Source organism: Dermacentor albipictus, chromosome 3 (assembly GCF_038994185.2).
Source record: "Dermacentor albipictus isolate Rhodes 1998 colony chromosome 3, USDA_Dalb.pri_finalv2, whole genome shotgun sequence".
NCBI lineage: Eukaryota > Metazoa > Arthropoda > Arachnida > Ixodida > Ixodidae > Dermacentor > Dermacentor albipictus.
Window position 1 is genome coordinate 99,600,626 of NC_091823.1, and position 22,197 is coordinate 99,622,822.

At 46.1% G+C, this 22,197-nt stretch overlaps 1 protein-coding gene across 1 annotated transcript in view; it reads left to right on the top strand.

The window, feature by feature from the left end:
* The window catches only part of LOC135901318 (paired box protein Pax-6-like), an 81,562-nt gene that overhangs the window by 14,481 nt on the left and 44,884 nt on the right, over positions 1-22,197 (top strand). The window contains exon 2 of the mRNA XM_070535812.1: positions 13,510-13,557. Within this exon, the coding sequence (XP_070391913.1) occupies positions 13,510-13,557 (48 nt within the window). The remainder of the gene's footprint in view (positions 1-13,509; positions 13,558-22,197) is intronic.

Genomic DNA, 22,197 nt, shown 5'->3' on the forward strand with positions numbered 1-22,197 from the left:
GTCTGCCTGTTTTTGGTGATGCTCTTATGCGACGATTTTTGATGGGGTGTGCATGGATCACGCGGCGTGAGCTTCCCACCTATTTGTAGGCAAGCAGTGCAACGACCTCGCATATATAATTTTCGTCATCGCAATAAGCGGCCGCCATATCGACGTTGTGCGGGAATGAAAGAAACGCCGCTTTGTATTCCTGCAGCCCAAAGCACCATGACTTCGATGCCTCGCTGCGCGCTTGGATAAAGCACTACGCGTAATTTTCATCTTTGTCATTTTCCTCCATGTTAGAACGATAAAAATGCCGTTGTTACGCGCACAGGGCATAAGGGCAAGCAAACGAACACTAATGAGATAAAACTTATTGTTTCTTTCTTTTTGTATAATTGGCTTTCATTTGCACATCTGCATCCCAAGCACGCGCACTTCGTGGCATGCAGATCACAACGACGTTTTTGAAGTGAGAAACAGCGTGGCAAGACGAACACTGGCAGAAAGTACGACACTGCAGGGGCTGTCGACTTTCTGTCGGTCCTCGTCTTGCTGCGCGGTTTGCCTCTCCAAAAGCCTGCAATACCAATTAGCCCAACGTCGCACATTGCTGCAGTTCACAATGACGTCACAATTACTTGAACAGCCGGTATGCGGTACAGAAGTAAACCGGCCACGTAGCGAGTCGTCGGGCATGTACTCCGAATTGCAGATTGACTATAGGCAGCGGAGAACATCATCATAAGCGTGATAATCACCATTTATATCATTATTCAAAACGATTTCAACAATTAACTTCTTCGTAATGACTTGAAGGGTCACCTTGCTATCGCAGAGTGGAGATCAGCCATGAGTAAAAAACGTAAGCTTTCGGTAGAAGTCGATAGAAGTTTTGTGTATAGTATACAAGTTGCGAGAGGTACAGTATACTCAAGAGCTGCAACGAAACGCATTGCTGTTTCAGTTATTGTGTTTGCGAACTGGGATGTCACTGAAGGCAGCGACGCAATGATCACTCATTCTCTTTCGGTTTCTCTTTTTTTGGTGTCTATAGTAAACATTGCCACAGAACTAAGTATTGCTTTGGAAGCGAAGTGACTGCTTGTTAAAACAAGCGCTTGTCATCGCGTCCGTCCTTTGTATTTTGTTTAGCGCTCAACATATAAAGACAGTAATATGAAAACGGAACATCTCTTATTCATCTTACGCTATATATAACTGTTTGCTAGAGAAAATTCCAGCCAATCTTGATGCTAGACACATTATCAGCGAACACGGCCGGCCAGTGACAAAGAGTATTCACGAACGAAAATGTCCGTGAATTTGGCTCCTATCATGTTTTAAATAACTTAAAAAAAAGAAATAAAGGAACAAAGCCACTTCTGGTCATTTTCTTATCAGACTGAAATTCACATTACGGATGAGATGATTCAAAGCTCTGCACTCGACAAAAACTCGTTCGCACCAAGCTTTAATCAAAGGCCAGACAAGAAAGAGCCCCGGACACTCTTTCTTTTATATATATATTTTAAATCTATGAAGCGGGCAACTATCTCCGCACCGCGCACTCAAAATGAAATCATCTGCGTAACGCAAGCACAATCACGTCATATGTTCTGTATCAGCTTTGAATATCGCTACGCTTCGTTTTCTGAATAGGCACTCATAGATCCAGAGGACCTATGCGAGACTGGGTAGCTATGAAAAGAAAAAAAAAATGCTCGTGATTGATTACGAGATGGGGGCGCGATAAACGCTCTGAATAGAGACAACGTTCCCGTACGACAGGGATATCGTAAGCATATCATTAGCCAATCGTACGCGGGCACTAAGGAAAGAAAAAAAGAGAGAATATTGCGGTATAATATGCGCTGCGATGAAAACGCTTGCATCGCATACTGCCCAAGAAATAAAAAAGAACAGACGAAAAAGAAAACAAAAAACCGATGTCGCAAAGAAAAGACCTGCGGTCATATCACATCTTGACACATTGAGCGTGACGCATTAATCGCAAATTCAAACGCCGACACGCCGACATTGACTTCTTGGACGATAATTAATCTCGGAATCCTTTGTGTTTACCCTCTCCCGTGGCGCCAGAATTACCGCTCTGTTCCATTCATTACTGTCATTTCTTTTTTGCCCTGCTCACACTGGGTATTTCTTTATTGATGCACCACCCGCTCGAGAAACTTACGCATAAAAAAATAAAATAAAACAAGGATTGATGTAATTTTATTTTTTCGGATCAATGGGGGCAGCCTCGCCCATGTCAGTTCATTTATGCAATTACATTTTGTTTGCGGCGCGAGGAAGACCTGCATGATAAATGCGTTACTATACTTTTTCTTTTTTCTTGTTTCCTCCTTTCTATATTATTTTTTTTTCTTGCGTTGCTTTCTTCTTGCACAGTTTTAATTATGTTTTGAAGTGAAATTAACGATCACCATATTAGCGGGAGAGATAAAAACAGAAACAAAATCCGAGCGAAGGAATGACAAAAAAAGAGGAACAAAAAAACAGAAAAAAAAATACGGAAGGAAGAGTGACAGAAGGCGAAGCCACGAAAGGCTGCGTTTGTGCGAATCAGCCGTCGTCGCGTTCATTACGAAAGTTAATATTGCTTTTCATTCGCAGCTATGTGTACACTCCCTTTCCCGTTTCATCTCACCTTAGATTAATAAATAGCAAAATACTTGCTGTTTGTCTGTCGTGACGACGATGCACCCTTCATCCCCTTTCCACGCTTCCTTACTTAACGCTCTTCTTTTCACCCTTTCCTGTTTCTCTCTCCAGTTTTTTCTCTCTCAACTTTTTGCCTTCTGGAACTAAACTTTTTTCTTACACGTAATCACTCTTCGATGGTTCTTAATGCCCGCCAATATCTACTTTTTCGTTTTTCTTCTATTTCTTTTTCTAATTCCTACGCAGTCAGATACCTTGTCGTTTCCTCTTTTTCCCCCCCTTTCATGTGCGTGGGTATTTGCGCACGCATAGCTTAATTATCAGCTGCAGTATATTTTGAGGGCTTTTCTTTTCCTCCGCATTTTTTTCCACGACTTCCCACTTTTTTTTCCTATCCCTCCCCCCCCCCCCTTTTTTTTTTCGGCAAGCCACTGACGGTGCTCGCTCAATTTCTCCTCATTGGCGCGTTGGATATCCCGAGCGCGCAAGGACCGGTTGCGGCAAAAGCCCATTTGCTCGCGCGCCCGGGGGGGGGCGTTAATTGGAAAACGGCCTCGTATTTCTCACGGCACTCGCGTGAACGCGTATCGCGCCCTCGGATAACGAGCCAAAGATGAATTCGGCTCCCTTCGATCTTGCATCAAGTCCGGGATAGTTTCGGCACGCAGTGGCCGTTCGAAGGTGCGTCCATGCAGAGTTGCTCTGCACGCACAAATGCATGGCGTGTAGAACGCAGTGCAGCCTCTGTGGCTTTTGCATACGATGGACTTTTATATATCCGCTACTTCTCTCTCTCCAGTACTCCTCCCCCTAGCTTATATAGGGTAGCAAACCAGAAGACTATCTGCCGGTTAACCTCCCTGCCTTTCCCATCGCATTTCTCACTCTCTGTACACGATGGCATACTTGTACAGTATACGTATATACTATGTAATGGCGTTGAGGCGTGAACAGTCGGCGAATGAGCGTAGTCGTGTTCGCTTGTGTGTGTCTGCACGTGTGTGTCGTGAAGCGAAGGAAACGCGTACGCTCGACGGGCTTATCTTCGGTAATCGATGACGTTCTGGTTCTACGTGTGAGCTCGGGCTGCGCAGGGTCAGGGCGCCCGATTCGGGGACCGAATTCTCGCCAGGCGCAGCTTAGCGTGCGCGTTCTCCGCCATTCTGCGTGCGACAGCGTGGACGGTTTATTTTGCACGTAATAAACGGAGAAATCCGGATATGTGCGCATGCGTTGCGATGGCCGGTAATCGAGGAGGTGTTACCAACATTTTTGTTCCTACAAGACAATATTTTTGTCAGTGGTCTGCGGCACTCGCGGGTATAGTTATATTTTGCACTTATCCTTCTCTCCCTCTCTTTCTTTCTCTGCGGCTTTGACAAGTAATTCGCTCTGGTGTATGTGAACATGCTCGACGTATAAAGTAGCTCGCTGTAATACACTCTTGAATCGTCTATGTATTTTGCCTAGTGGAGTGAGATGCCCCCATTAGAGGCATCACTAAAATATGCATTAAATTGAAGCAATATATAAACGGTGTTTTTTTTTTGTTTAGCTGCACCAACTGCCACAGGCGCAATTAAAAAATCGCAAATGGCAGTATAGCACAATTCTAACTCTTGATCTAAATTACTCGAAGCGGACCGTACTTCTACGAGAAATCAATATGCTTTTTTTTTTCAGTAACCAACATAGGTACATATTTATATACGCCGTCTCGGTCAGCCCCTTCCTCGACTTCAGCAGTGCACGGGCGCTCAACCAAGGAAACAGACGGCTATATACTTACTGTTGAAACAAAATTTCCTCGCTCATCCCACATAAGGCACGACCTGTTGTAAACGTCACGCAATCCACCGCGTCGTCTTCTTCATCGCTCTTCTCCGGGCGCACAGAGTGTACAAGGACCACATGAGGGACGAGTCACGTGTACCATAACGCGTGCTGCCGCCGCCGCCGCGATGCCGTGGCGAGATGCACCGGCGACGACCTGCACCACGCGCGTGCAGGAGTCGGCAGCCAGGCCGGCGCCGTCGGCGTTCTCCTCGTCGCCAGCCGTGCTCTTCGATATCTCTCCATAACACAGGGGAGGGGGGCGCCGCCATGTCTCGAGATATGCTTCGGTGGCGATTGTTTCATCCACGAAGCCCCGCAGCGCGCGCGAGCCGGCGATGTTCTTTTGAGAAGAAGACCGACGCCGCCGCCGCGTAATGGATCGGCGTCCTGTTCGCCGCGCTGTTGTAGCCGGGCGGAATCAAAAGGAGCGCGGCGCGCGCTGGATTTCGCCGGCTCCCCTATCGCGCCGGCGAGCTGTCATTGGATGGCAAAATGAAGAGGTGCGTGGTTTTTCCCTTCGGCCCCTTTTTGCGAATGCAGAGATCTTTCGTAGCCCTATGAACCGTTGGGTTGAGGCGCGTCGCGATGAGAGAGAGAGAGAGAGAGAGAGAAGGCAGAGAGGTTAACCAGACTGAGCCCATGTGGCTACCCTACAGTTGGGGAGGGGAATGGGAAGTGAAAAAGAGATAGAGAAAACATTAGTCTATATTCCACATGCACTAAGTTCGGCGTAGGATGTATAGTCGGGCACTCAAGTCTGTTACCCTCAGCTACTGAAGAAGCGCTCAAACTGCTTTCTGGGCGTGCTGCGGGAACGTATATACGGGGTATTTCAGCGAACACTTTCCTAACATTGAAGAATCAAACAAACAAACAGAATTGCCTGTGGCAGATATCACGATTATATGGTCCGTGAGCTGCAGTCTATACTCGAAGAGGCGGACATTACTTACACAACAAAATTGAAATGCATAATCGAGTAATTCTCACAGGTTCGCTAATTAAGTTATTAACTAATTATTATATGGCGCATATTACAATTTACAAATTCCAGAGGGCTAGAGTGCAGGGCATATCCTCTTGAATGGAATCGTGTGAATGACACCATTTATACGAGATATGCGCTGTCAAACTTTCGTTAAAAATGCACTGTCGCGCAACTTACTTTCTTAAAGGGCAACTCCGGTGTTTTTCTTTTTTTTTTCCATATTACCACATTGTCATTTTCAAATGGCACTGGAAGTCCTGGCACCGGTAGGCTGGTACAGTTTGCTCAGAAACTCATCGATAATTTTTGATTGACCAATAAACGAGGTACCGAAACCGAAACGGGTAGCTTCTTCGTGTGACGTCCCCGTGAGTCGATGACGACAGATCCTGAACTAACGAGTGTAAACACGCAGTACACCTGGTGCTAACGCAAAAAAAAAAAGAAAAAAGAAGCGAAGCTGACGATGTCTTCTGACGACACGGTGAGTTCCTCCAGCGCTTTCGAACTAGAGAGAGAGAGAGAAACAACTTTATTGAGCCGAGCTCGACATCATCTTAGACGCCGTCGATGGAAGTGGTTCCCTCTTCACGGGACCCATATGCTTCCCTAGCCACCTGGCCCCTGGAGATCAGGATGAGCTGGTCTTCCAGGGCGGTGCTGGTTAGCAAGGTCTCCCATCGCTCGGTAAGGGTGGATGAGGGATGGGGTAGGGCAGCGGGGCAGGTAAGAGGTGGGGGGATCGACTTGATGAAATCGCACACTCCAATGACGTGTTGGAGCGTGCCTAACTGAGTTTTGAGAAGTTGCGATCCTCCTCGTACCTTTCCGGGTACATCTTGTTTTGAAGGTAAGGGTGCGGGAAGGAGCCTGCCTGTATTTGCCTGTAGATCGCTTGCTGTTCTCCGACAGCGGTGATTTCAGCAACGATGTGAGCGCTAAAGGATCGCTTCTGACCCGCTACAACAGCGCGAGGCGGCTGACGTGCCCAAGCAAGACTCATTGCGCTGCGTCAAGACAACAAGAGCACCGGTTGTGAAATCCATCAAGGCGGTTATTGTCGTCCGTCTTCTGGTTTAAAAGAAAAAGAGAGCCAGATTCGTTGTTTCTGGGCGAAGTGGCGGTGCAGTCTCTGACGTCACAAACACACGGCGGCCAGTAACAAGTCATACATTATTGGCCATGAGTCGGCCGGGCACACGCGACTAATCTTTAAAATTCATTTTCAGTAAAACTATGTAAATGACTTGCAGTCATATTGTTTGGCACGGATAATCAGAGTGCCAAAGAGAACGTATATATTCAAAATTTTATTAATACCGGTGGACATCGAAATATCTCCGGAGTTGCCCGTTAACAAAACGTCGTTTTATGTGATGAAGCACAAAAGTAGCTGGAACGCCAATGCATTTCTCCGCAATGTTTGAGAATCAATATGTAGAAACTGGCGTCATCATGAGAATTCGTTTCAAGTGGATGCGCCTTGCAAACACCCCGGCTAGAATCTCTTTCTGCAAAGGTGTTAGGGGTACACTTCACGAGTACCATGCAATGGGACGACCATGTAAGCTTTGTACTCCAAAAACTTAGCCGCATAACAGGTGTTTTAAATCGCTACAGATATACTTTACCCGTCTCTGTAAAATTATTAATTTATAATGCCTTATTCGTGTCTCACATACATTATGGGCATCTTGTATGGGGCACCACAACTGAATGTAACTTGAGTAAATTATTTCGTATGCAGAAGAAAATAATACGTGTCATCGCTAATGTACCGTTTGCCGCCCATACTAAAAACCTGTTCATGAAATACAACATTGCGACAGCCCATAACATCTATAACTGCAGACTATTACGCGAGTATTACTTTAATACAAACGTAACAATACTTTACTTGTATAGAACTTGCAAATCTATCCGTCAATTCATACCGTTATTCAACTCGTACACCTGAAATCTGGAAGGTTCCGCGCTCTAGAACTAACTACGGTTGTCAAATGTTGTGTAACAACCTTCCAAGATTACTGAATTTATACGACAGAGCAGGCTTCAATTTACAGGATTTATCACTGTCAGAATTTAAAACTCTATTGCTTTCACTTTAGAGCACGTTTGTTAATGATTAATAATGTGTGTTATGTTCCTCTTTTTTTGTCTATGTTGCCAAGTGTATATCATTTATTTATTTCAATGCCGCAGTGTGTTTTGCATTGTTATTGTGGAAATATTTCACTGTTCGTTCATATATTGTATAACTGCAATGTTTTATGGCCACTAGATAAATGTAATTTATATGGCGCTTGATGTGTTACCCCATGCAGCCATATTGTATACCTAAGGGGGTGAGGTTACCTCAAGCCGCGTCTGTGCGGCTTTTTTCCCTCATCCACCTCCATTTACCACTCCTCTGTACATGTGTGTGTGTAAATGGAAATCAATAAATCAAAATCAAATCAAATTTGTAAATTGGAATATCGACCATAAGGTAATTAATTAAAACTTAATTAGGGATTTTTTATTCATTGGTCGATTATGCATTTTAATGTTTTGTTCAAGCTACGTCCGCCTCTTCGAGTAGATCAGCTCATGGGCTAGAATTGTGCTACATGCCATAGACAATTAAAAAAATAATAATTTGAAAGTGTTCGCTGAAACACCCGATAGCTAACGTTAGCCAAGCTATTCAACGAAAAAAAAAGATTAATATAACGCAGCGCAAGATACAATTAAAGGACCTACCATGTTCGATCGTCAGAGGTATACGACTGACGACCGAAAACCACAGGCCTTAATATCGCATGCGCCGTGTTTCTTTTTTTCTTCTTGTTGTTGTTTTAACAGCTTGGCTAACGTTAATTGTAACACATATAAGAAACGCTCCATTCCGTGTCGCGAGTTGTGCTGCGCTTCGAATGATTTTGTTTGCTTCATTCGATCACCTGTGCGTATCGATAACAAGAAGCGTTCCGGTATAACTGGTTACTGGCGTCCCAACCTTTCGTATACACAACAACTTTGTCGATCGAATGCGCAGGACGGTGTCATTATCGTTTGCTTTACGTAAGGCACCTTGGGGCGTCGCGCGGCCTGCATGCTAAATAGAGGCCCCTCCTATACACGCACCATTGCCCCACTGCCACTTGCCCGCGCGGTTGGAGCCGAAAGTGTAAGACGCCTCGCTTTTGGGCAATTACTCCCTTCGCAGAGGCCGCGCGTGATACCGCCCTATAAATAGAGCAAACACGGAATCAATATGTCGGAAATGTAGCGCACCGGCTCCGCTTAACTCGGCATAAGCACGTGTGCCTATATAAGCGCCATCTAATCTCACCTCCCCCGCCCCCTTTCTCCCATTTTTTTTCCACACACCCATTTCCTATCGGCAGTCGGCCGTTTATTTTTTTCTCTTTCTCTCCGTTTATCTCTCTCGACTTCCCTCGGGTGAATCGCTGCGCAAACCAAGCGTGAAGTTATATAACACAATCAAGAAGATCGCGTTCTATAAGCGCGCCCTGTTCACGCCTTGGTAGTTCGAGCATCGTTGCCGCATGAGGACTAGGGAAAGAAAGAAGAGGGAGAGGGGAGGGGGACGAGTATACACGGAGGAAAGGCAGGTGTGTTTCGGCGCGACTGCCCCGAGAAGCCCTTGTTCGTAATGGTAGAGAAGTACATCGCCGATCGTGGCTTCCACAGGCGAGAGGTGATGACCGTCTCTGGTTTGCTATTATACCCTATACGCTCAAGTTGTCATGCGCTAATGTGGCAGACAGAGAGGAGCGTGCACGAAACAATGGATCGTTTTTCGCCGTATATATATATATATATATATATATATATATATATATATATATATATATATATATATATATATATATATATATATATATATATATATATATATATATATATATATATAGAGAGAGAGAGAGAGAGAGAGAGAGATAGATAGATAGATAGATAGATAGATAGATAGATAGATAGATAGATAGATAGATAGATAGATAGATAGAGAGAGAGAGAGAGAGAGAGAGAGAGAGAGAGAGAGAGAGACTCCGCACGAAAGGAGCTGTTCCTACAGATCCGCACCATCCCGGCGAGCACAACTCTACTGCACTAGACACGATCAGCTGCTGGCAAGTCCATCGTATACGAGAGTAAGATGCTGCAGTCCAGTATGTTTTACTCGAGTTTCGAAAGTGCCCGCATTGTCCCTGGTGGAGGGCGCTTAACCTTATTGTGCCCAACTATGCGAGAGAGAGGGAGAAGAGGAAGGGCAAGCAGAAAAGATAACCAAATCGCAACCTCCGCGGTCTGCTACCCTGCGCCGGAAGAGGGGAGGGGGGTGGACGGCAGGATGAAATGCAAACGAAGAGATACAACGCCGTCAGTGAGAGCACAGCGCTTGGGTGAAGCCAAAGTGAAGTGAACAAAGTGAACAAAATTCATAATGTGGCAGGAGAATTACAGAAAAAGAAGCTAAATTAAAACGCCGTAGAAGCAGCCATTTTCACGTGTATAAAATGTTTGCAAAGCACTGTTCTTTGTTTACAACGCACTTTTAGCCATCCACAGTTTCGTACAGCGTCAATGACGGTGCACGGTGCTCGCGCACATACAAAAGGCATCTGCTAATCTAGAACTTCTTGGAAGCCTCGTGTTCCTGTTTAGGACGCATGTTAAAAATGCCCTACTCCTTTTGGCGCTTGTGACGTGTCTTTTTTAACAGGGCAATACGTTAGCTATACAAGTTGGTGCATATGCTTTTCTTTCCGAAGTGCATGCTATAAGTCTGTTTGCTAAAAGAAGCACGCCGCAGGCTTTTCTTTTGCTGCGCCGTGCGCACAATCTGTCAATTGCCTCTGAGCTGTCGACGAGGATAGCTACAAGAGTTTGTTGGTGCGGCATATCTCATTTTGTTGTAGCGCAAGCTGAACGACAAGGACAACAGAGAGGCACATCTGCAGCACACACACATAGCGCTAACACAGCCTGCGCAATCAAGCTCTGAGCTGTGGCAGAGTGTGTGTATATGTCGGCCAAACAGGACGCCGTAGTATTACCGTTTAAGGGAACATAGTTTATCAATTGAGAATGGAACAATGCCACACCTGCCCTGCGTACGGCAGCTCGATACACGCGGCCGCCATATAGATAGCAAAGAGAGCCTGAGAGAGAGAGAGAGAGAGAGAGAGAGAGAGAGAGAGAGAGAGAGAGAGAGAGAGAGAGAGAGTGGGAGATTCTTGATGATGGGAAGGAAAGGTTGGGGTAAAGTGTTGGCTCGAGAATTGCTACAGAAGAGAGAGAGAGAGCAAGGAGAGGAAAGGCAGAGAGGTCAACCATGAAGAGCGCCTGGTTTGCTACCCTACACTGCGGATAAGGGAAAGAGGGAATAGAAATAGGAAAAGTGGTAAAGAGCACTGAGTTCACCTGGGATGATGCACAGGGACATAAGCGGTCTCTTAAACCGGTGCTCTTCAAGAAGTGTACTAGTGCACGAATCGCTTTTTGTGCCAGCGACGGGTGCGGTCAGCCTTTCACATGAAGAAACAAGGTGATTGCTGCATTAGTGTTCCGTCGGTTTCACTTCACGAAAGCTAATTTCAAAGTTTAGATTCGGTTTGCTCGTGGTTTTCTCCGGCTTGTGATAGCTGCCTTGTGATTTCAACTATTTTGTCAGCATACCTGCACGTGCGGCGAGTGTAATGCTTCTGTGCATGTATCTCCTGTGCCTATATATTGGGTGCATCGTGGAATAAAATTTGTAGCGAGTTTGGCGCTCCTCTGTCTCCTCCTGATTCTTCCGGTAATCTTAAGCTTGCGCCACACATCCTTATTAAGGGACTTCTTTAACTTATAATGTTTTTTTTGGTTACTATTATGAGAATACACTAGCAGTCAACATTACAGGGTGACGAAGTCACTTTTTATTTTTATTTGCATTACGGAAAAAGTGCCGAAGGGAGAACATAAAGATCTATGTCTAAAGGATGCTCTGAGGTGTCTGGATAGCCCCACCGGGATTTCATTTCTGTAGGCGTTCAAAGGGATACCTCAATTAAGATCTCTGCCCCGGATAAATCCGCTGAGAACGAAGGGATACAGAATAAAGTGGATTGACTTGGGAGAGAAACCTGGTTGCAAGAAATTATTTGTCATTCTTTTTGCCTCCTGCTTTTTTTTTTTTGAAGAACCGTTGACAGTGCATGTCATGTGACGTACTGAATGTTGCTACTTGTGCTGTGAAAACTAAAAAAAAGAAAAGAAAAAAAATTGACAGAAGATAACAGAACAGAAAAAATGAAAGAAGGTCGGCATAGAATAGCAACAACATTGCATGCCATGAGGCAGGAAGCATCCTGTACAACCACCCGTGTTGATGTGTGAGTGCTCACATATTTATCCGGCAAGCTTTAGTATATAGTGAACGTGCGACCCTGTGGAGCAGCAAGACCGCAGTCATGCACACCGGCTGTACATACGGTGAACGCGCTTATTTTCTAAGCAATATCATTGCACCGACCAAGTCAAACCAACATGACCTTATTTCGCTACAATATATAATTCTTATACATATGTATCTTTTGCACTATCTAGTGCAGTGCCACGTCGGTTCGATAAACGTGTATGAGAAACCTCCCCAAATGTGTATATATGGGCGGAGAACCCAAATGAATTGTCTTTCTTGGTAAGCGAACTGTTGTAGCCTTTGTCGTCAAAAAGTTTGCATTATATGTATATCTCACACACATACCGATTTGCATAGAGAGACAGAAAAGGCAAGGAGAGGAGAGGTATGGAGGTCAACCATTCAAGCGTCCGCTTTCCTAACCCACATTGGAGGTAAGAGAAAGGGGCCCCAGAGAAGGGGGGAGAGAGAGAACACCACATGCGTACACGCTGAGAACGCACAGGATGACTATGGTCACTGATGCTGGTTTTACCAAATAATTAGCAAATAAGTGAATGGGCAAGTATAGGTATGGAGGTCAGTCATGCAAGTTGCACTAATGAATTGCTCATAACTACTGGTATGAAAGTGACATAACTAGAGATATGAAAGTGAAACTGTATCGTTTTGGTGGTTCGAAGTTAGCGAATGCCTTACCAAGCGTATTGATGAAGAAGCGGAGAATGAGAGAAGTACTGGGAGTTTAACTAATCTAAAACCAACTGGTTACCCTGTACTGGAGTAAGGGAAGGAAACTGGATATAATAGGAGACTCGAAATCGAACAAAAACAATTGGAGAAGTAGCTACATATACGAAATTTAGGGTGCTGTTTTTGAAAGCATTTTTAGCTGGTTCACAAGTCGTCTGCCCGTGAAAGAGGAAAGTTATCGACTGATAACGACGCATTTGCGGAAGTTATGAATAATTCGCCCTCGAAAAGACGACGAACGACCACTGCGTGACCGTCCTGAAGATCCATTCAATACAGTATATCGAAGTTACGCAGTACTTGTGTGAAGCGCGCAAAGGAACGCACTCTTCCGAAGTGCAGATTCGGTTGATAGAAATTGTAGACATCGTGGTCCCTTGGCGGTGAGTTTGTGTCACTTGCCCATTGCGGTGTTAGATACACCTGGAACCGTCATTTTCAGAGAAGTATGCGTCCGCTTGTTTGCTTTCAACAATTCTAAGACGGCCATCTTGGAGATATTCACATTTTTGTGCGGCAATTTTTCTTTGAGACTAAGTTATGGAGCAGTAGTTAACCAATCTCCCCGTTCTTCTTTCTTTTTTGATGAGGTACAGACGTCGCACTGATCAAAATGTTGAAGTTAACTATTAATTTGTAGGTGCATGAGTGTGTACTAAATGGGTATGCCTTTAAGAGAAGTTACAAAATGCGATCACGCAAGAAAACCAGTTCGCGCTGAAATGCCGTGCATATAATTTCGGATAAACGAATCTATGGTGTGTTGAGTGTGGGCTTACACCACACCCTCCTCCTTTTCTTTCTCTACACACACACTATCTCTCTTTCCCCCCTTTCCTACCCTCGTGCCCAGATGTGTGCCAGCTGCGGTCGGGGTTCGCCATTCCGCCTCCAGAACCAGGTGAGAGAAAGGATCTTCCCCCCTTGATCTCGCTGAATACGCCTCCTGGCACACGCACAAAACTGAGGATTATAGTCGCCACGAAAAGAGAGAGAGAGAGAGAGAGATGAAGAAGAGGTCAACGTAGAGAAAGGCCAGCGGATGGGTAAGAAGGGAGGCGACGAGTTTAGTGAGCTTGCGCGACGGCTGCGCGCAACCAAGCACCGGCTCTCGTTAATTCTGTGCATTGCCGGGAAAGCTAAGACCAAGGTGCGGCCAATCAGAAGCGAGAGACGGATTCGAATACAGATGCACCCCATCGTAAAGCACGGACTCTTTACTATAGCTCCGCGAGTGCCACTTTTTCCGCACCAAAAATCTCGAAGGAGTTGACCGGAGGTACGTTTCCAATTCCAACTCTGTAATGTGACGTGTATATACACTGAATGTGGAATTGTAGTAATGCTGCAACGGTGTAGAAACTGCTCAGTAAAGCGCTAGTATATGCCTGCCTGCCTCTGAGTGTCCATCGCTACCGTTCGCTTGTTGCACGGAACTTTCGTCCCCGTTTTCTTGGAGAAGCTTGGAGGAAGTGGGTTTCCAGATTCCTCGCGTCTAATGCGGCTGAAACCGAAGGAGCTCGTGAAGACTACGAGAAGAAGAGCTACACTTCATCCGCAAGCAAGGACACGTGGAGGGTGTACTCGCCGCGCTCCGTAACATTAACGTGCGCTTCCTGCACAGAATTAGCGCGAGACGGTTTACAATATAAAGAAAGGACCAAGCTTTCCTTTTTTTTTTTTTCTGCGTCCCCGTCGGTCTCTTGCTTCCTTTCACGTACGTATACCCGCGGCATTGCCAGAAGCGAGGGATTAATCTTTCTTCCGCCGCGACCTCCGCAGCCAAGCGTTGGTCGGTTGGCGCGGCGTCGGCGTCAAGCTCCGCCCCCCTTATCTGCGGCGTAATTTATGTGCTCCTTGCCGCGGGCGCCCTGTAAAACCGCACGAGCTCGGCCGGGGTCCATTCATGGCCGCCGCCGCAAACGCTTTCGCGATTCAGTTCGCGAGAACAGCGCGCGAGTGTGCAAGGAGGAGGAGGAGGAGGAGGAGGAGGAGTCGCAAAATGGAGGCGCGATGGTCGTAGCAGTGCGTATACATAGCGAGCGCTTGGAGGAGGAAGATAAAGCCGAGTCTGGGCCGTTTTAAACCGCGCCTGAGCGCTAATCAGCATGCGCGCTGCCAGTTATACATTGTGCAAAGTGTGTTACATACACTCGCCTTGCGGCGCCGTGTAGCTGTGATCGATTCGCCGTGTCAAGGCGGCGTGGTTGAGCGTCGAGGCGTCCGCTTCCTGACGTGGTGCGGCGTCCGGCTGATGCAGGACGTTGGGTAACACGGGACACGCGCTTTCTCGTGCGTCATTTTGGTAGATTGCCCGTTTATATTCAGCGTTGGTAACTTGAGTGCCTACCTGTTACTAAGCGGTTGAGTTTAGTCGCCGACTTTGGCTACATGTTGGTATAGCTGATATAGTAAAGCAATAAATATGGAAGGGTGTGTCCCCCGAGCGGAAGTTGGAAATCAGTTACGTTTTCTCCTGGCTCCTATTACGGCAATAAAGCTCAACCGAACGTTGCCTCGGCTCCGGAAACTCGTTCTGCGTAAATACTAACTAGCTTTCCGTACATGTTGCTTCTTACAACAGTCACTGTTGCTCAAGTTTCAGAATGATTCTTGTAACACTTGCGGCGCGCGCGAACCTAATTCAGCTATCTGCAGTCGCTGTGCTGTTTCGAAGTCGTTTTCTTGACTTACTGCGCACCTGAATAGGGGGGGGGGGGGGGGGCACTCGCAATATATCGGCGTCTGCGAGTGCTCGCACTGTGGTGTGGCGGTTGTCACTAAACGCCTTTGTCTGGCGTTTAGTGACAACCGCCACACTTTGTCTGATGTCTGGCTGCCCAGTATATGCATCAATGGCCAGTCTATCTCCTATAAGAGAAATAGTCAGTCATTGTTGACCGGGACCACTCCTGGAGCTCTCAAGTTGCCAGCTTGAAGAAGAAGCTCACGTCTTGTCCACATCTTCAATTTCATCGCTGGCAGAACATGGGGATCGTCAGCAGTCTCCATGATACAGTTGTATACCGAGCACTTTTTATCGGATTTATACGCTATAGTTCTCCCGTGCTTGCTAAAACATGCAAGTCAAATTTTCAAGCACTTCACAGCGTGCAAGCACAGGCACTACGGGTTTCCATCGGCCTTCCGCAGAGCGCCTCAACAGCAGGATCAGTTACAATGGTTCAAGAACGTCCGATTACGACTTGCATTACCACCGACACGCTTATATGACCCATGTTCGCCACGTTTCACGGATGCAATCAAGCTGTCTTGCCTGCCTGCCAGAACGACAACCACATGCAGGCGTCGTTCTCCAACGTGGTCAGCATTAATCGTTCCTCCCTATACCATCGAGCTGCACACCTTCAGCACGTTCACCCTCAGCTTTGCGGTGTTGAAAACAACCTCAAGGGCGCATTTCAGTTCCAGCTGGCACAAGGAAGAAGACTGACCTGCCCACCTTGGCCTTGAAACAAGCAGCTTTGGGTTGGCCGCAGCTGCTGCATCTCGATGGGGGCGAAATTCGAAAACACCGGTGTACTTTGATTTAGGTGCACATTAAAGAGCCCCAGGTACTCCGAATTTCCGGAGTCCCCCGCTACAGCGTGCCGCATAATCAGCTCGTGGTTTTAGCACGCAAAACCCCATGATTTAATTTATTTTTAGCTCTGGCTTGTTTGTACACTTTCTAGTTTGGCCGATTCCACGTATAAACGGATGGCTCTTTCACTCAGACCAGCTCCACCGGCGCAGTGGTTATACCACCACGATCAATAAGCATCAGATACAAGAATTCTTACGTCACAACATCGACTGGTTCGGAGCTTGTTGCCATCCAAGGTGCTGTTGATTCTATTAACAACCAAACGGCTAATCGGTGGGCGATATTCTGCTGCTCAAAGGCAGCCCTACAATGTCTTTTGTCAGCTCTTCGTCGCGGGTCCTGTGAACAGCTCGTGTCGGAGATACGAGAAACGCACCATCATACGGCCGCCAAAGGGCGTGACGTCGTGGTTCAGTGACTAACAGGTCATTGCGGTATCTCCTGCAACGACCTCGCCGACGAAGCTGCTATAGGAAAGCATACGAAGGACAAAACCTTGTTTCTGTACCTTTATCAAGCGCTGACGCAGCCCAACACTTAGGCAAGCTAGCGCACCGTATGACATTGGAGAACTGGCACACACCTGAATTCACGCAGCATCGATCGCATTCTCTCGACCCATCTATGCAACCTGGGCTTCCGCGAAGTGAGGAAACAATGCTGTGCCACTTACGCTCGGGCGTTGCATTCACCAATGCATATACGTGTTTGGTTGGAACGGTTGATAGAGCAGAATGTAATGCTTGCGGTGTCGAGGAGACTAAAGAACACCTATATACTGCGCTGCTGCCCACCTTTGGAAATGGAAAAACATGATCTCTGCGCAGCTCTAAATCAGTTAGATAGAAAACCGTTCACCTTAAACAAGTTCTTGGGACCATGGCCTCGCATATCGCAGTTACAAAAGGTCACAAAAGTGCTGCTGCGACATTTGAAAACTAACGGACTGAGCGACAGTCTGTGATCCGGACTGAGTGACCGTCAGTGATATAGAGCAGAAAACTGTTACCACGTCGGCGATATCCACAGTGGACTTTCTCGTCTTCTCTCAATATTTCCCTCTCATTTCCCCTTCCCCCAGTGTGGGGCAGCCGACCGGGTTCTGTCTTAGTTAACCTCTCTGCCTTTTATTTATACTTTTCTCTTTCTCTCTCTCTATCTTGTATTTGTAAGGGCGGGTGGAAGGGATGCAAAAAGAAATTAAGGTGAGCATTACGGGACACAAAAAATTCTGCAATAAAACGCAATACACAAGTAAAGCAGATTGACAAGTCAAGATAAGCAATGAGAATACGTGGCAAATATAGACATGGCAAAAACTGCAGTATAGCGTTAAAAAGCAAGCTACATACAAAATCGAATTTCAAAAATCGCGAAACATGGCGTCCAGAGATATAAGCGAGTCGGACGCGTGACTCTTGTCGCTCCCGTGAACCAAGCTATCAGCGAGATCAACTGCGACGCGATTGTGATGCACGTGATAATGGGCGATGGTGATAAAGGGGACGCCACAGATGTTGCCCCTTCCCTTTCCCCGGAATGGTATGACCCGAATGAGAGTTACTCACAGGCCTCTTCCTTACACTTAGTACTTAAAGCGGCCTTCTTAGCATTTAAACTGACAGCTCCTGCGAATAAAAAGTACGCGCACTTGCGCAGAACTCCTATAATTCTAGCAAAAAGCAGCGCGCGGAAATGCAGACTAATACGCAGATTCCATGAGTAGATTTCACATTTTTTTATAGAAATGAAAATAAAACAAGGAAATTTAGTCGCCTGTAAGGATGATGGCTGCTTCTCTTCATGTGATGTGACGAGGCATCGCGTATGAGCATGCCGTTCATGAACATCTTCGCTGCGCGAAGAGTAAGATGGGACATGCCGCGTTCATGAGATGCTGTCAGCCGTTCTGCAGCAGCAGCCTGTAAATATTGTAATACAGGGTTTCGTCTTTTCCCCGTGTACTCGTGAATACCCGTGACAATACAGTAGTAAGCAAAATGTTAGGCCAGAACTGGACGCCGCTATAGTTATCTAAACATTGCATATATGCATACTTATCATGCGACGATGGCGAGATCTCGATAGCTGCACGCGCCCGCGTGCGTCCCGAACGATCTTGCACACTGTCCTTTATCAAAGTGACGTTTCTGTACCTCGTATATCTTACAGTTATCTTTTTTACACATTTCGAAAGTGGGTTAAGTCTGCCTATAATGGCGTAAAGAAATGCGGGCGCTGATTGTGGAATTAGATATAATAATAACCTTTAATAATAGCCTTTATTTTTTTCCATCAACGTGAACCTCTCTGTCTTCCAAGCACCACAGCAGCTCAAGGATCTAACCATAACTGTGCCACGATAGCACGCATGCGTCTGCATGGTAATGTTTCGTCGTCGATTCTTCTTCTTGCTTCTCCGTTCTCTGCTGGAACGTGAAGTCTCTCGTCTGATGACCGGCAGCGATGATCAAGCGCAGACTGGAAGCGAGACAAACCAGATGGACAACAAGATGTTCATAGGCAAACGTTTCTATGCCGGTATACATGGCAGATAAAAACAAATGAATTACAACTTGAACGGTATAGAGCAAGCAGTGTCCCACTCTTCGACTCTCTCATAACTGTTAGAGCCCATGGAAGGAGGCAGAAATAGACGGAGGGCCAAGGAGGTTAGCCAGTTCTCAGGTCGGCTGGCTACACTGTATTAGCGAAAGGGGGTAAGGGGACTGAAAGATAATAGAAAAGAGATGTTACAAAAAAGGGAAGAAGAGCAAAAAATGGGGGTGAATAAGGAAAGGAGAATACGGCACTGCTTAAAATCTGTCTCTAAGACCAGCTCTCCGCAAGCCGCGCAACAACGCTTTCAAAGCCTTCTGTGCTGAGTACGGTCTCGAAGAGTGTCTCAGGACCTTTTCCTCCGACAAAGGGCGTTTGTCAAGGCTATCTAACACTCTTGAAAGTTCTTTCGATGGCGCACTGAAACGGGGACACTCACAGAGAAGGTGGGCGATTGTTTCCTAGCTGTCATCTCATGTAGGTCTGTTGGCCGTTCCGATCCGAAATGAGTAAGCATTCGTGAAGGCCACGCCAAGCCACAAGCGGCCCAGACGTGTCTTTTGAGCTCTAGATAGTCTATGGACTCTAAATATCTCTTTATAGATAGTTGGAGCCCATACTGCGCAGTGCCTCATGCACTCATCTATCAGCTATTCTGATTTCAGCCCAGACCGAGGGACAAGATATCGTCTGGATTAATATATATCTCAAACAGACAAGAAAAGGGCAGTGGGTTGGTCCGTCCCATACATGCGAGTGCCAATGAGAGTTAAAAGTTTGGTGTTCCACAACCCAAAGAGATGGACTTACTCTTAAAGGTGAATCTATTGGAAGACAAGGCTGTTTTCCTTCTTTCTATAGATATTTTCCCGTTCTCTGTTTCCACGTAGTCAGTGACGGCCTCAGAGAATTGAGCTAGGCACGCACAATTCAGTGCCATGTCACCTCAAATCTTGGCGGCGTCTCTAGCCAGCAAAGGACTTGGTAGCCGGTGCCACAACACCGGTTGCTGCAGCCCCACTCCAGGTTTATCTACTTGGAAAAATTATGACCGTCGGCGCGGCATACGAACTCGGTGCTTGCAAGACCGCGTTCTCCGAATCCGTTCTCCGCATCGCCACTGCGCCCCCATGGCGCGAACCGTGACTCGCCACCCGACACCTCGCGAGCCTCCTGACCCGTAGAAAAACAGAAGAAAAAATCCGCCTCCATTTTACCCTGTGAAAGAGGATGTATACAGTGAAGCTGGTGCGGACGTTAGACGGCGTTAGCCGAGCACCACAAGCGACGTACGTCCCTCACGCACGCACGCGTGCGGAAGTGCAGCACACATCCACGTTCTTCTAGGCCGTCCACCGAGCGCAGTTGCCTTATTGAACTAAATTAATGTTTAAAAGCAAATTGCGTCAGAAAATGCGCAAAGTACGACTTACACACAAGCTGCAACTGTGATAGCCTCGGATTGTTATTCAAATATACGAGAAAACATAAATTTGTTACGCAGAAACTGAAAGACGAAGCCCTTTTCCAGCTGCAGTTTGAGGTTTGTCTGAATGGACCACGACCGCTAAATGACGCTACCGTTAGCACACCACAGATCTTCATTCTTGTAGGCCCCCCGCCTAGCGCAAGTGTGTTATTGAACTAATTGCAATGCAATTAGTTTCACAAAGTAAAATGTGTCAGAATAATCGTAAAGTACCACTTGCACACAACCTACAGACGTGATAGCATCGGATTGTAATTCAAGTATACGATAAAACATAATTACGCTACGCGGAAACTCCAACACAATCCCCTTTTCCAGCTGCCGTGTTTTGGGTGAGCACGCCACGAAAAATCCCGACCAACTATAGTGGCCAACAGCATCGCTGTGAAACCACGAAGAAAGTCCAAGCGGTCTCCGCCAGGACATGTATATAGGGGAGTGGATTTCTCCCTGTACACGTAACACGTGGATAACTCGCGACACTGCCAGAGTATACAAAACAATCATGCGGCCTTACACTTCTCCTTTGCCAAAGTCACTCTTTGAAACCTTTGGTGCCTGCATGCGTCACTCGCGTTGTTCCCGCGGGACAGCTAGTGCTTTGAGACGCCGTCCTATAGACTGCACTGCCTCCGGGATCGGTCTTTATTTCTCGTCAGAAATACGTGATACCTACGAGATGTTTGTATATATATATACATATATATATATATATATATATATATATATATATATATATATATATATATATATATATATATATATATATATATATATATATATATATATATATATATATATATATATATATATATATATATACAAGGTCGCGGGATCGAATCCCGGCCGCGGCGGCCGCATTTCGATGGGGGCGAAATGCGAAAACACCCGTGTACTTAGCTTTAGGTGCACGTTAAAGAACCCCAGGTGGTCGAAATTTCCGGAGTCCTCCACTACGGCGTGCCTCATAATCAGAAAGTGGTTTTGGCACGTAAAACTCCATAATTTAATTTAAAATTTTTAATATATATATATATATATATATATATATATATATATATATATATATATATAGATATATATATATATGCATGCACTACACAACGTATACAGAGACAAAAGGTGGCAACAGGTAGCCCCACATAATATATACACTGAGTCCCGACACATACATGAACGTATACTGCGTTCCGGATACCTACACGAAGCCGTGAAATGGTGCGAGATGAAGAAAATACGCAGATGATAGATATATAATACACGCAGAGAGACATGACAATCATAGCCAGTCTCTGAAGAAGACAAGTCCACTTGTCGAAACGTTGGCTCCTGCTTTCGCCTTGTTCTCGTTTTGCTCATAGCTATATAGGCTCTGTTATCCCTCTTAACCGTTGCCCCTGCGCAGGGTAGCCAACCGGAACTACCTCTGGTTAACCTCCCTGCCTTTCTCTGCATTATTTTCTCTCTCACACACAAGGCGCACAAAGATGAGTACGACACACACATTAGACAACAAGCGCTCGCAAATACAAAAGGTGGAAGTGGATTGCGTTACATAACGCGACCCCAATGCGGGAATTTATTGCACACGTTTTAATTTCTTCAAAGAAACGTTCAAGTGCGTCGGAAGCACGCTTTTCGCTGTGCTGTTTTCCATGGCCGAAATGCCGAGCAATTTAACGAGTGCGAAAGGTATGTCCATGGGAATCAGCTGCGTGAAGTTCATGCTCTTAAGAGTAAGCTTTAGCTCGAGGGCTGCTGTCTAAATACACGGGAAAGAATAACTCAATTTCCTCGGCGACCACTGCGCCAAAGTTGACGAGGTTCGTTCCGTGTTAAATAAGAAGTAAAAATAGATTGACTGTAGAAAACGCATTTCTGATTTA